Source organism: Dioscorea cayenensis, unplaced genomic scaffold (genome assembly GCF_009730915.1).
Source record: "Dioscorea cayenensis subsp. rotundata cultivar TDr96_F1 unplaced genomic scaffold, TDr96_F1_v2_PseudoChromosome.rev07_lg8_w22 25.fasta BLBR01000505.1, whole genome shotgun sequence".
Lineage (NCBI taxonomy): Eukaryota > Viridiplantae > Streptophyta > Magnoliopsida > Dioscoreales > Dioscoreaceae > Dioscorea > Dioscorea cayenensis.
In genome coordinates this window covers 43,291-55,790 of record NW_024086896.1, presented here as the reverse complement: position 1 = coordinate 55,790, position 12,500 = coordinate 43,291, and the positions used below count along the sequence as shown (strand labels likewise).

At 34.1% G+C, this 12,500-nt stretch overlaps 2 protein-coding genes across 2 annotated transcripts; both read right to left on the bottom strand.

Annotated features, from left to right (window-relative positions):
* Positions 1-374: 374 nt before the first annotated feature.
* Positions 375-6,075, bottom strand: LOC120254565 (GPI ethanolamine phosphate transferase 2; the record flags this gene model as incomplete). The annotated part of the gene is made up of 9 exons (XM_039262659.1): positions 5,904-6,075; positions 5,703-5,796; positions 4,215-4,259; positions 3,922-4,089; positions 3,770-3,854; positions 3,579-3,670; positions 1,862-1,942; positions 589-641; positions 375-477 (listed from the first exon to the last, which is right to left on the bottom strand). Coding segments are annotated over exons 1-9 (816 nt in total), but the record flags the coding sequence as incomplete, so codon positions are not given.
* Positions 6,076-7,256: 1,181 nt separating this feature from the next.
* Positions 7,257-11,873, bottom strand: LOC120254566 (armadillo repeat-containing protein 6). The gene is made up of 8 exons (XM_039262660.1): positions 11,712-11,873; positions 11,317-11,643; positions 10,434-10,714; positions 9,242-9,370; positions 8,827-8,949; positions 8,609-8,716; positions 8,302-8,480; positions 7,257-7,693 (listed from the first exon to the last, which is right to left on the bottom strand). The coding sequence occupies exons 1-8, from the start codon at positions 11,851-11,853 to the stop codon at positions 7,570-7,572; spliced, it is 1,413 nt and encodes a 470-aa protein (XP_039118594.1). The 5' UTR covers positions 11,854-11,873; the 3' UTR covers positions 7,257-7,569.
* Positions 11,874-12,500: the final 627 nt, after the last annotated feature.

Below are 12,500 nucleotides of genomic sequence, written 5' to 3'. Positions count from 1 at the left end.
TTCAGTTACATTGCTAAACATCTAGAAGGTCATATGACAAGAGTTAAATGATTAAAATATCAAAAGTATGCCATTCAAGCATCCATAATAAAAAAAAATTTCATATAGAAACAGTTCTAACATACGCTGATATTGTGTTTTGGATTAAACATGATTCAGCTAATATAGATTTGTAGGATGCAACAGGATCCTGCTTGAAACTCATTACACTCTAGTTTGCCATCACCACCATGACAATGCACAAGTTGAATTACGTTCTAACAGAATTTTGTTATTAATTAGTTACCCTTCACAATTATGTTATCCTAATGTACTATTTGATTTTGCAAAGAATTGACAGATAAGTAAATCAAAACTAGGTACAAAGTACAGACCAAGAGTGTCCGCTTGTCAACATTGTCTTGTTCTTGAGCTAGCCGTGTGTGAATCGTCTTAATAACTTCATCCATCTCATTTAGCTTTGGGGCCATCAACTTACTGAAAGTACATGAGTACATCCAAATAATCTCACAATTCAAATTTTCAAAATGCTAGTAGAAGATAAATACTACAAAGATAAGATACTACCAAGTAAAACAGAAGATTTACCTCTGCCGCCCACCAATATGTCCAACATGATCTAAGCCAAGATAGTGAAGAATCTAGAAGAAGAATTTTAATGAGAAAGATACTAATGGATAAAAGCTACTCAGACAATACAGATTGAATGCAATGCGTCTCACCAGCCAATCATACTCATTATAAAATTTTACAATACATCAACAAATTAATCAAATTTCCAACCCTGTGACTTTTCACATGATGAAAGGCAATCTAATTAGTAAGGCCAACTAAGCCAATTCAGATCATGGAAAATATAATATATATATATATATATATATATACATACATATATATATATAAACCTAGCAAGTCTTGTCTGGTTGATGTAAATCACGATATATGACTAAAATGTTCTATATGGTAAACATTGATATTAAGGATCATGTCCTTAATATAGAGTGTTGTCACTGACTTATGATTATTATAAGTTGAAGCGTTATGACCAAAATCTTTAAAGAAAACCTATGTTCACCACGCATGAGAAGAAGCCTTTCAGATTCAAAGCTCTCATAATGAATTTCATTTGTTACTAACCAAATACCATTATTTTAGAATTTTTGAAGTTCCATGTAGCTTTCACATGACCAAAATATCACCAATGTGCCAATTTTTCAGACAAAGGTTAGGAAAGCACAGCATTACAATCTCCATATAAAGCAAAGATTCTCTTATAGGCATTTACACGGAGGTGTCAATGAAGTAAATGAAAACATGCACCACAAGAAGTCATACACTTCATACTTCTACATAGTTTAGGCATGTGCCATGATCTCAAATAATCAAATTGCAATAGCAATATAGGAGTAAAATCAATTACTAGTATTTGATTAGGTGACTGTCAAACTAGGTTCCGTAATTCAAGTTTCTCTTTCATTCATAGCTAAAGCTTCCGGAGCAATATTGTAAAATGTGAATATAGCACAGCCTACTCACAATGGTGATTAAAGGCGATACCCAATTACTCATACACAATGGATACAGCATATGAGTCTCTAACAACTTGCATAAACTGATATTACTGCCTAATTGCATGTACCATCCACCACCAATGCAATAGAAGTCATGAATAGAAATTACAAAAATAATATGCATGCTCAGGAATTGAACATTATCACATATTAACAGAGATAAAGTAAAAATGGAATAGTACTCTGGATAAATATTGACATCAATTTATTTTTATTAGAAGACATGAGTTAACAAGTAATAGCTTCAACGAAAATGTATCTAGGGAAGCAAAAGTGATATAGACTGGTACCAGAAGACTCCAGTCATTAGCAGCAAGCTCAGCCTCCAAATGACGAGTGACATTGTAATCAACTTCAACTGTATCCTTTACCTGATTGAGTGACAATGAACCATAAAAATAAAAATAAAAAAAGAGGCCTAAGCAATAAAGATGATAAGAATAAGAGCTTCAGCATTAGAATGAGAACAAAATGACACGCATTTACTGATATAAGATAATAAAATAAACATACAGAAATGAGACATGGATACAAAAAGTGGGAATATTGCTAAAAGTGTCAAGTACAATATTATACATTTTAGATCACTAAAATATACAGACATTTGAAAATCTATTATCTGGAAGCTAACTCCGACAGGAAAACAATCATTTAAATCTCTGTTCATGACTCCTTTCATTGGTCAGTGAGCATGATATTCCATTTAAGACACATAGCAAGCTTAACTAATAATTCAGAAGCTAACATTACCAAAAGTCTTTAATGATAACTCATCCAAAAACCGCAGACAAGTAAACAAACCATGTTTTCAATAAGCTACAAAGTTTATGGGTTGCCATAATCAAGGTTTAAAAAGGCGAAAGGCGTACTTGAGGCGTTTTGCTCTTATGAGGCGAGGCGTAAGCCTCGAGGCGATCCGAGGCGTAAGCCTCAACAAAAACTTAAAAAATATAAATGATAATTCATAATATAGACTAAATAATCATAACTTGTAGATAATGAATAAAGAATAATGGTTAATGTATATTAATTATTAGTGTTAAATTAATATTTAAATTATAAACATATTAAATATTTTTATAATTTTTATTATCATCTTTGATATATTATTAATATATATATTATATAATTAATTTTTTTTAAAATAATCTAATTAATGGATAATGATTTGATGATTATAATTTATAAGTTTGTAAAAACCCTAGCCTCCATCGTCCATTGATAATGATAATGATTGATATTATTTAAATTATAAATATTTTTAATAATTTTTATTAACATTTTGATATATTATTATATAATTAATTTTTATTTTTCAAATAATCTCAACCGTTGAATCGTTGATAATGGTTTGATTTGTAAACCCTAGCCCACGCCGCCACCATCATCATCCGCTCAAAGGCGTGTCCCGCTCAAAGACGCCTGCCGCCACCATCATCACCCGCTCAAAGACGCGCCCGCTCAAAGACGCGCCCGCTCAAAGACGCCAGCTCGCAACCTCGAGTGCTCCCGCATCCTCTCCGACCTCCGCAACAACCGTCCCCTTCGGCCCTTAGTTCTTAGCCATTTTTTTGTTGCTTTCTGAGGGGCGTGACGCCTCTTGAGCCTCGAGGCGACGAGCCTCGAGGCGGAGCGCCTCACCCGGGTCGAGGCGTAGCTCGCCACCGGCCATGGAAGCGTATGCCTCGAGGCAGCCGCCACCGCCTCGCCTTGAGGCGCGCCTCGAGGCGTACGCCTCAATCGCCTTTTTAAACAATGGCCATAATCAATATATGTCTGATAATAGAAATTATAGCAATATTTTATCTTAACTGACCAAGGAATAAGTTTATGTTGTATAATGAGAAATATATATTCCCTTTTTGCTCTCCCACACTAACTAGATTCATCAACATTTTTGTCATGCTAATGTCGAGACAAATCTAATAAACATATGAGTAGACAAGGAAAAAACCACAAAGTATGTCAGTTATGAAAATGTTTTAGACTCACAAAAAAACTGCTCACTCCATCTTGTCTTGAAAATAAACCTGGAAACAATTTAATCCATGTATTATCCCCAAGCATCACTAATTTCCAACCAATGCGATAAAGCTGATCTGCGAACATGATAGATTGAGAAACATGAATGTCCAATAATAGAAAAGCATTGTCCTTCTGGAAAAAGATCATATTATGGAATTAATATCCGTGCTAACCAAGTAGATTGTCATCTAAAAAGGCTTGGGTGTTAAAATTGAATGCCACATCTAGAAAGCCTCCAATCGCACCAGAAACCATAGCCTGTAATATAGACATATGGGTCTCAAGTCACTTAAACACTATAAACACACAAAATAAAATATATGACCTTTAGTCGAGGCATGGTCACAGTAGGAGGTGAAGCTTTTGCATGGTATGCTATTGCCTCTCTTTTCAATAACAAAGATTGTGTGTAGGGCATCGCCTCCATCATGGCCTTACTTGGACGGCTATCACCTCTACCCAAAATGAATTCAGCAGGTAACCCATCAACAACCTAAATTGACAGGATATATTAATAAGGAAAAAGGATGAACCCAGTCAACTAAAAACAGTATACCACCTGAACAAAAAACTTACTATCCATCAGAAGGCAACTGTTGTTGAACAGTTGAAACATACCATCAGTACAAGACGATCAAATGTCGGAGGCATTTTAGATAAATCCTATAGCAAAAAAAAAAACATTCATCAGAAGGAAGGAATGTCAAAGCAGGATCAGGCCAATGACATAGGCAAGTAATAGCAAATGATTCCAAGAAGAAACTAGGAAATTATGAAAAAAGTCTTCAGATCATAATACATATTGGATAGATCCAAACAACAAATCAATAAAGCTGAAAAAATTTTAAAGGATAAGCACCCAGAAACATTAAAGCCTTATTTTGTACAAAACTGACTGCTGCAATTAATCCATAATCAAAGTTAATACAACAAAAAAAAGAGCAAGGCATTTAGAAATGTAATTCATGTTACTAAAAAGTAGAAAATTATCTAACTCAGAAGGGAGAAAGAAAAAAAAAGAGCAGTTTTTGACAATATGCCAACATCAATATAAAAAAATTTACAAAAATTTTAAAAAAATCACCAACCGCTGAAACATAAAATTTATTCACAAAAGACATCAAACAAAGAAGTTTTCCCAATAACCACATGGCACAGTAGTATAATCCCATAACAAATCCCATAAATCCACTTACTGGTATGTCTAAAGCATAATAAGCGCAGAACTATGTGGAAAATAATGCACAACCACATCAATGAAAAGCAATTCCATGTCATAACTTGGATTTAAAATCTTGAGAATTAAATTATTTCAATTGAAAATTGTGATACACTAAACTGAAAAATGTTCTATCTTACTATCAACGGAAAAATGAAAATATATGCGGAGACTCTCCCAATATCTTTATGTTTTATGCCAAAGGACAAATTCAAAAATAAATACTTATATAGTTTTGATTCTATGAGGAATATATGGCACAGATAATCATGAAAAAATCCAAGGACCAAGCTAACATGCCACAGTTAGATGAAGCCATAATGATGCGAATCAAATATCCATTCCCCTTCTCTCAAAAATGTGTTATTGGATATTAGTGTGTCAAAAAGTTAGCACTTTAGTAACATAAATATGCTTCCCACTATGCTCCAAGAAACTAGCATGCTTGCAATTCTCTTCATATCCTGATCAAGATAATATCCAAACATCAATTGCCAACTATATTAGTGTTTGAACAAGATTGTTGGATTTTCGTTCGCATGTGGCATTAATTACATGAAAACAGTCCGTAAAGTTGTTATATTTCCCTTCAATCATAATTTGACATATCAAAAAGTGTCATTCACGATCAAAATCCTGTCCTCCTGGAGCATCAAAAGGCCCCTAAAGCAAAACTCTGGCCATCTAATCAAAAATGGTTTGAAACCTTGCTCTTATGAACACAATCTATAGGTCTTAAGCTAATCTCTCTATGTGGGTATAAAATTCTCAAGTAAAAATTCAAAAAAGCTAAAATATCGGACCTTCCACCAAAATCAAAAGTCACATCAAATGAAATCAAGAATCATAGAAAAAGAAAAACGCAAAGAACAGAGGCAAGAACCAACCCTATACAACGATTTAAGCTGATCAGGTGGGAGATCAACCGCCTCAGCATTCACTTCCGCGTCGCAACTCGGCACCCGATAACTCTCCAGGCCACTGTAAAAGACTCTAACTTTCAGTAAATAGTTTCAAGAAACTCCTCTCCCAAGACTGGTTCCCCGATCTTTTCTCTCAAAACAAGAAAAACAGATCGAAAAACAAACCTGATTCCATGGGAGGTTGGGCTTGACGGGAAAGAAGCCGATGCCGAAAAGGGAAAGGACCAAGGATCTGGAGAATGAGCGCGGCGAGAGTCCATGAAGCGAGACGAGCGCAGGACATGGACGAAGCCATGGAGCTTTGGAACAACTGGAACAACTTCTCTACTGCGCCTCCGATTCAGTAGAGCAAGAGTACAGAGGAAAGAGGAAATATTTATATATAGGCCCCTCCTTTTGGTCTTATTATTTTTTGGGTATCTTAAATAATTTGTAATTATTCTGGGGACTTATGAGTAGAGATTCAACAATCTGTTTCAGTATTTAAAAGTAATTTTTAATAAATAAGGGCTTAAAAAAGAAAAAAAATTGATTACAAGACTCATTTTCATTTATCACTCCATATTTTTTTTAGGTATAATACCGAATTAGTCCCTCTACTTTCTCTCTTTCGGTCTCCACTCGTAAACGCTTTCCAGTAGTCCTCTCACTCTTTAAAATCTGTTTCATTTACTCCCTTCTACTCTAAAATAGGCCAATTATTGACTGTATTTTTCAAGAATAGAGGGACTAGAAGAGATTAATGGTAGAGAGACTAAATTGGGTCATTTTTAAGAGTAGAGGGATTAGTATGACGCATTTCTGAATAGAGGGACCAAAAGAGAAGAGAGAGAAAAGTAGAAAGACTAATTCGGGTATTATACCTATTTTTTAAGTACCAAATTATTTTTTAATTTGTCTATAATTAAATAGATACTGTACAAATATATACTTTTTTTAAAAGAAAGCAACAAGCTCTATATACATAAGAGATGTGCGCACAGACTAAGAATTAATAGTCCAATCCATGCACTCTCTGTCGGGGATAAGAAGTTTAAACTGCGAGCTCGAACCCACAATCTGTGACCTGTTACCATTATTGCTTCGAACGAGTCTTGAATTCGAGACATTTTAAATTACAAAACGTCAAGTACCATTAGGCTATGAGCCATTTGGTACTTCACAAATAATTTTGAATTACAAACTCTAAAAATAAGGTTTAATGAAAAACTTCATGGAATATCTGTGAGTTACAGTTAATTTCCTACTTATTTGTCTATAATTTTGTTTTTTCTTATGTTTAACTATAGGAATGATAAAATGTTTCTGAACTAATTATAAATGGAAAAATAAAATAAAGGTCATTATAGCATTGAAAGTGCTAGTTTTAACTTTGAAGAATGAAATAGTTAGCATATAGTCAATACTGATATTACTTTTATGAAATATTATAGATTTTAGAGAATCAATTATCTGGACATAATTCACACCTTTGTATAATTGTATGGATGCAAACAATAAAATAGAGAAATCACAACGTTCATTCTAAGAGAAGGAAAATATTTTGTTCACAAGAAACCTTAGCCTGCAACAATCTCAAAGATTTATAATGCAATGAGAGAGTTAATGATTTCCAAAGATCAAACAACTCCATATAGACACACTGCTACTAAAAACTACAAAATTCACTGACAAGCAGCAAACAATCTCCAAAAAATAAGAGCATGAACATATCCACATTAAAGAGTGCCAGCTTGAATGAATACACTGCGAGATGCAAAACAACAAGCTTGGTGTAAAGTGAGGAACAAATGATGAGAAATGCAGAGAATACTGGGACGAGGGGCGTTGATTATGCATTGTAATCATCTAAACCGATGTCTCTCAATGCATCGGTTGCAGCTTCTTTGCAGCTCTCGTGACTGCCCTTGACTCTTCTTATGATCTTCTCAATACCATTACTGAGAAGAATGGTCCTGTGGCAACCAAAACCATTGTTCAAGTTGTCTTTACAAATAGAGTAATTTCTTGTAAAATCATTAGTTATATAACATTTCAGATGCTAATCAACATTTCTGAAAAATATGATTGAAGAGAGCCTCTAACCAGAGTGGATCTTTTCAAGATCTATTTCAGATTACTAGGCATCTACAATACTTGGTTTCAGTAAAATAATTAGTTATACAAGTTTAAGATGCTAATCAAGGTTTCCACAAAATGAGATTGACGAGCCTCTAACCAGAATGGATCTTTTCAAGATCTATTTCAGATTACTAGGCATCTACAAAACTTGGTTTCAGTAAAATTGTTAGTTATACAACATTTCAGATGCTAATCAAGGTCTCCACAAAATGAGATTGACGAACCTCTAACCAGAGCAGACCTTTTCAAGATCTATTTCAGATTACTAGGCATCTACAAAACTTGGTTTCTTAATGGACTAGATATCATGAACACAAGTCATGTTTAAGTGAAAGATCAGAAAGCTCACTTTACAAATGTTAACAAGTGGTGATGATTGATAGCTCAAGGTAGCATACCAAAATTCAGAATGCTACTCACAACCAAACAAGTTTTGTCATACCTATTTTCTGGATTCCTGGCCACAAGATTGCGAATCATGTAACAAGCTTGTCTCTGCATCTGATATGCAGCAGGGAATTTCTGCATTGCTTGGATTGCCAAATCTCCAGCCCCGGCTTCAAGTGCACGAGAAGCATTTTCAGGAGATCTCAATGATAGCACACTGATGATGGACATAATCTACAAAATCAAGGTCATAGTAATGTTAGTATCCACAATTGCAGCCATACACAATACAAAGTGATCATATATTTGACGAACATTATCATCACCATGGCAGCTTTTCTTGGAACACGAAAATTGATTACCTCTTGTAAGACAGATGGATCATCATAGAATTTGGATGATAGTTTGATTAGCCTATCCAGACCGTTCTTCTGGACAATAGCATTCTTGTTTGCATCGCTTCCTGCTAACTTCAAAGAAGAGAGAAATTCATACAATTAGCATGATACTCCAAACCTAAAAAGTAATTTCAATCAAAAGCACATTAGTTGTGATCCAAGCCAAGTCAATTCAATCTGACCTTAGAGAGCAAAGAACAACAAGCTTTAGCCACGGCCTTGTTGTTATATACACTACTATCATCTATACACTGGAGAATCACATCAATGCCACCTTTTGAGGAAATGGATCTGCAAATTTCATCCTGTAAGGTAGAAAAATTTGAGTTGAAGCAGCCAAAAGGGCCAAACTCTTCAATATGCAAGGAACATTGGAGGAAAGGCATAGGGAAATACATAAGATAAATTCAAGTATTGGCATAAATGAATACCAATTGTCAGCAGTTGTGGTATAAGAAATTGGCAATCTAGCATCAGTTGATGATAAAGGATATACACAATGTATCTTGCACACAACCAATTTTATCCTATGAAAATATGCTGAGTATTGAAGTTCACTAAATGCTGCATACAACAGATAGAATTGAGAGAACTTACATTGACAGCAATAGCCTTTAAAGCAATACAAGATGAAAGCAAACCAGAAGAACCAATCCCTTCATGAAAAGCATCCAGAAGAGCATCAGCAATTCCAATTTTAGCAAATCTTCGAGCATATCCATAGACCTGAAATTGACATAGCTAATTAATAGAATGAAGAAAATAAAGTACCCATGCTGACTTGTCAACGGTACCAATGAAACCTTTCACACAATTAATTTATAAAATAAATTAAGACCAGTTCCAAAGACCACACAGAACAATAGTATTCAAGTGTCTTCAACAGTTGAAGGTTTTGCTTAAATCAATAGGAATATTGGTTACCACTCTAAGATAGAAACATAGTTGAAATACTTATTTAGATAATTAGGATATTAGAGAATTACACTTATAAGCAATTCATTATATAACTTGAATTACAATAAGCAGTTCATTCTGTATGTTATTCTATTTTATAAAAACATTTTTAACTCCTTGACATATATGGATACTCATGGTATAAACAAAAATAAACTTCACATAAGGTGATGTCTTACTCACAACATCAAGTCTGTTGGAATTTATATTGGTTTTCCTTGTGTGTACAACCAAAGAGAACATTCAAAAACATTGAGCAAAAGGAATAATCGAGCATCATGTACTGTCTTATGTTACAAACTCAGATTTATACAACATAGTATCATTGTGCTGCATAAGTTTTCAAGAAAAATCCAAATTCTATCAAGTTCCAGCAAGAATTACCAGTTTTAGAATTTATTATTCAGTCATGAAAAGAGACAAGCACAAATGGAAGAATATATGCACCAATAAAGAGGAACAATGTAACAATGGTGAGGAATACACAAAACCACATCACAATCTCACACAAATGGGCCCCTTTTACTAGAAGTGGTCATAAACAAACACATTCCAATTATTATTTTTTATTTATTTTTAATTTTTTTATTTTTGGTATTGGCAAGATCTGTTTCTCATCAAAAAGAAAATTATAATCAAATTTATCTATTTTCTAAACAAAATGAGCAAGTAAAGCACAGAGTGAAAAAAGCAACTTATCTAAGGCTGGATGCAATACTGCGAAACTTTGAGAGCATAAAAAGGTAGGAAGGAGGCTTATGAAAGAACAAAAAAATGCTAAGAAAGAGTGTCTAAGATACAATGCTAGCACTAATTTCAATCATTTATTCACCTGGGAAGCCGCTACACGGTTATCATCAGGAGTGAGAAGGACACGTATAGCATCATATAAGTTTGGTACAGCACCTTTAGGTTGTCCCCTCAAAATATCTAAGAATAATTCTTCAATTGTAAGTTCCACAAACGCCTCCTTGACTATTTCATTACCAGTTGCAGCAGCCACAACAACAGAGAACCCACAATCCAGCAGGTTGGGGTCATCGCTGCTCCTTAGAATGTCCATTGTAATTTTAGGACCATCACCACGCCAGAATGCTTCTCTACTTTGAAAATCTGTGTAATTAAATACAAGCATTAAACCACTTCCTGAATACAATACGATATTCCCCAAACAACCCAAGGTCTAATTAAAAAAACAATAAGTCAAATAATATTCATATTATTCAAATTAAATTATAAAATTCATGTTATCTGGATCAAATTGAACATATGAAGAAAAAATAAAATTAAGGTCAAAAAATGCATCATATTGAGAGGAAGAACGTGACTACAAAACCACAATAACTAAGAAAAAGAATTTGGTTTCCTAAAAGAATAAGATGTCTCTGGATTTTTAATCCCCATCCTTCTTGTAAAAACTTTGTATGAGATACATTATTCCAAGACCATTGAATAATTACCCAAGAGTAATTGAAATAACTAGTATTCCTTTCACCATGCACAAACAACTTCATTTCACCTCCCAAAACAACATAATTCCAAAACAAACAACTTTTAAGCCTCACTACTGCCTCCTTGTGTACTGTGATAACACCATGAAAAAGCTTCTTCATAGTATCTATAACACTTATTAATCACGAACATAGCTACAATTCACATTCTAGTTGTCAATAGAAATCAAAGCCAGAAAACCAAGGAAAAGTTTGCATCCTTACCACGAAGAACAGAACTCATTGCCCGTAATGCAGAAATCAGAATTCTCTCAGATCCATCATGGCAAGTGTCACGGTCCTCCCTACAGCAAGCACCACAAAACGAAACCAACAACTCAATCCCTCCATTCTTCATCAAAATCGACGCATTATCAGCTCCAGATGAGCACAACCTACAAATCTCATCGAAAAATTCCACCATCTCATCAATATCCGAACTTTCCAACACCGAACACTCCAACCGGCCTGACATCTTCTTTAAACCACCCAAGGATCGCATCACGGGATTGTCTTCCACGCGATTTACTCCAGGAACGCACTTCACGATCCCTAAAAAATGGGAAGAGAAATTAGCGCCATGGATGGAATGCGAGGTCGAGAGAGGAGGGGAGACTCACCGGAGAGATGGACACCCTGGAGAGTGAGGGTTTGGACGGCATCTTCGAGGGCCTCTTCGGGATCCATGAAGAGATCGGAGATGTTCTCGGCCACCAGCGCGTCGAACGCTTCCTGCGAGATCGGCCGCCCAGAGGAACCCATCGCTGTTGTTGCTGCCGGAGTATGAGAGAGAAAGAGAGTGATGAACTCTTTAATACGAGAATTTATTATTATTATTATTATTATTATTATTATTATTAGGCATTTTCCTCGGCTACTCATTAGAGTTTTTAAAATTTTATAAAAAATTTTGAAACAATATCATATATAAAATAATATAATTAAATAACTCCTGCCATGAAAGCTATTGTATACCTTGAATTTTAAAAGATTTATGGATATTTAAATTAGGTGTAATTAATGTTTTTCAATTATTAATATTATAATTAATATAAATAAAAACTTAAATGTTATAAAAAATTTAAAATTGTTCCCTGAAATGTTCTCGAAGTAGATTATTATTATTAAGAAATTTAATTATAAATCCTTGATAGTTTAAAAAAAACATACAAACATTCGGACATTTGAATTTTCTAAATAAGGCCCCTTTTTTTTTAAGTATACTTCTTTTTCCATGAGTGTCGCTAACTCTGTCAGTTTATTCTATTTTACAACATATCTTATAATATGTACTTCCCGCTTAATATTTATAGTTTTCTTTATTCATGTATAATCATGTAAGTTTTTCCTTAATATGTTATCTTTTTTACCCTTTAATATTATGAGTTTCTATTTAAAATCTAACGTTT

What these genes read in the sequence shown, in the direction of transcription:
- LOC120254566 (XM_039262660.1), bottom strand. Translation starts at nt 11,853, where the DNA reads ATGGGTTCCTCTGGGCGGCCGATCTCGCAGGAAGCGTTCGACGCGCTG. An exon ending in AATGAGTTCTGTTCTTCGTG is followed by an intron (nt 10,715 to 11,316) that starts GTAAGGATGCAA and finishes TTAATTACACAG; the next exon opens with ATTTTCAAAGTAGAGAAGCA. An exon ending in GTTGTTCTTTGCTCTCTAAG is followed by an intron (nt 8,717 to 8,826) that starts GTCAGATTGAAT and finishes TCTTCTTTGAAG; the next exon opens with TTAGCAGGAAGCGATGCAAA.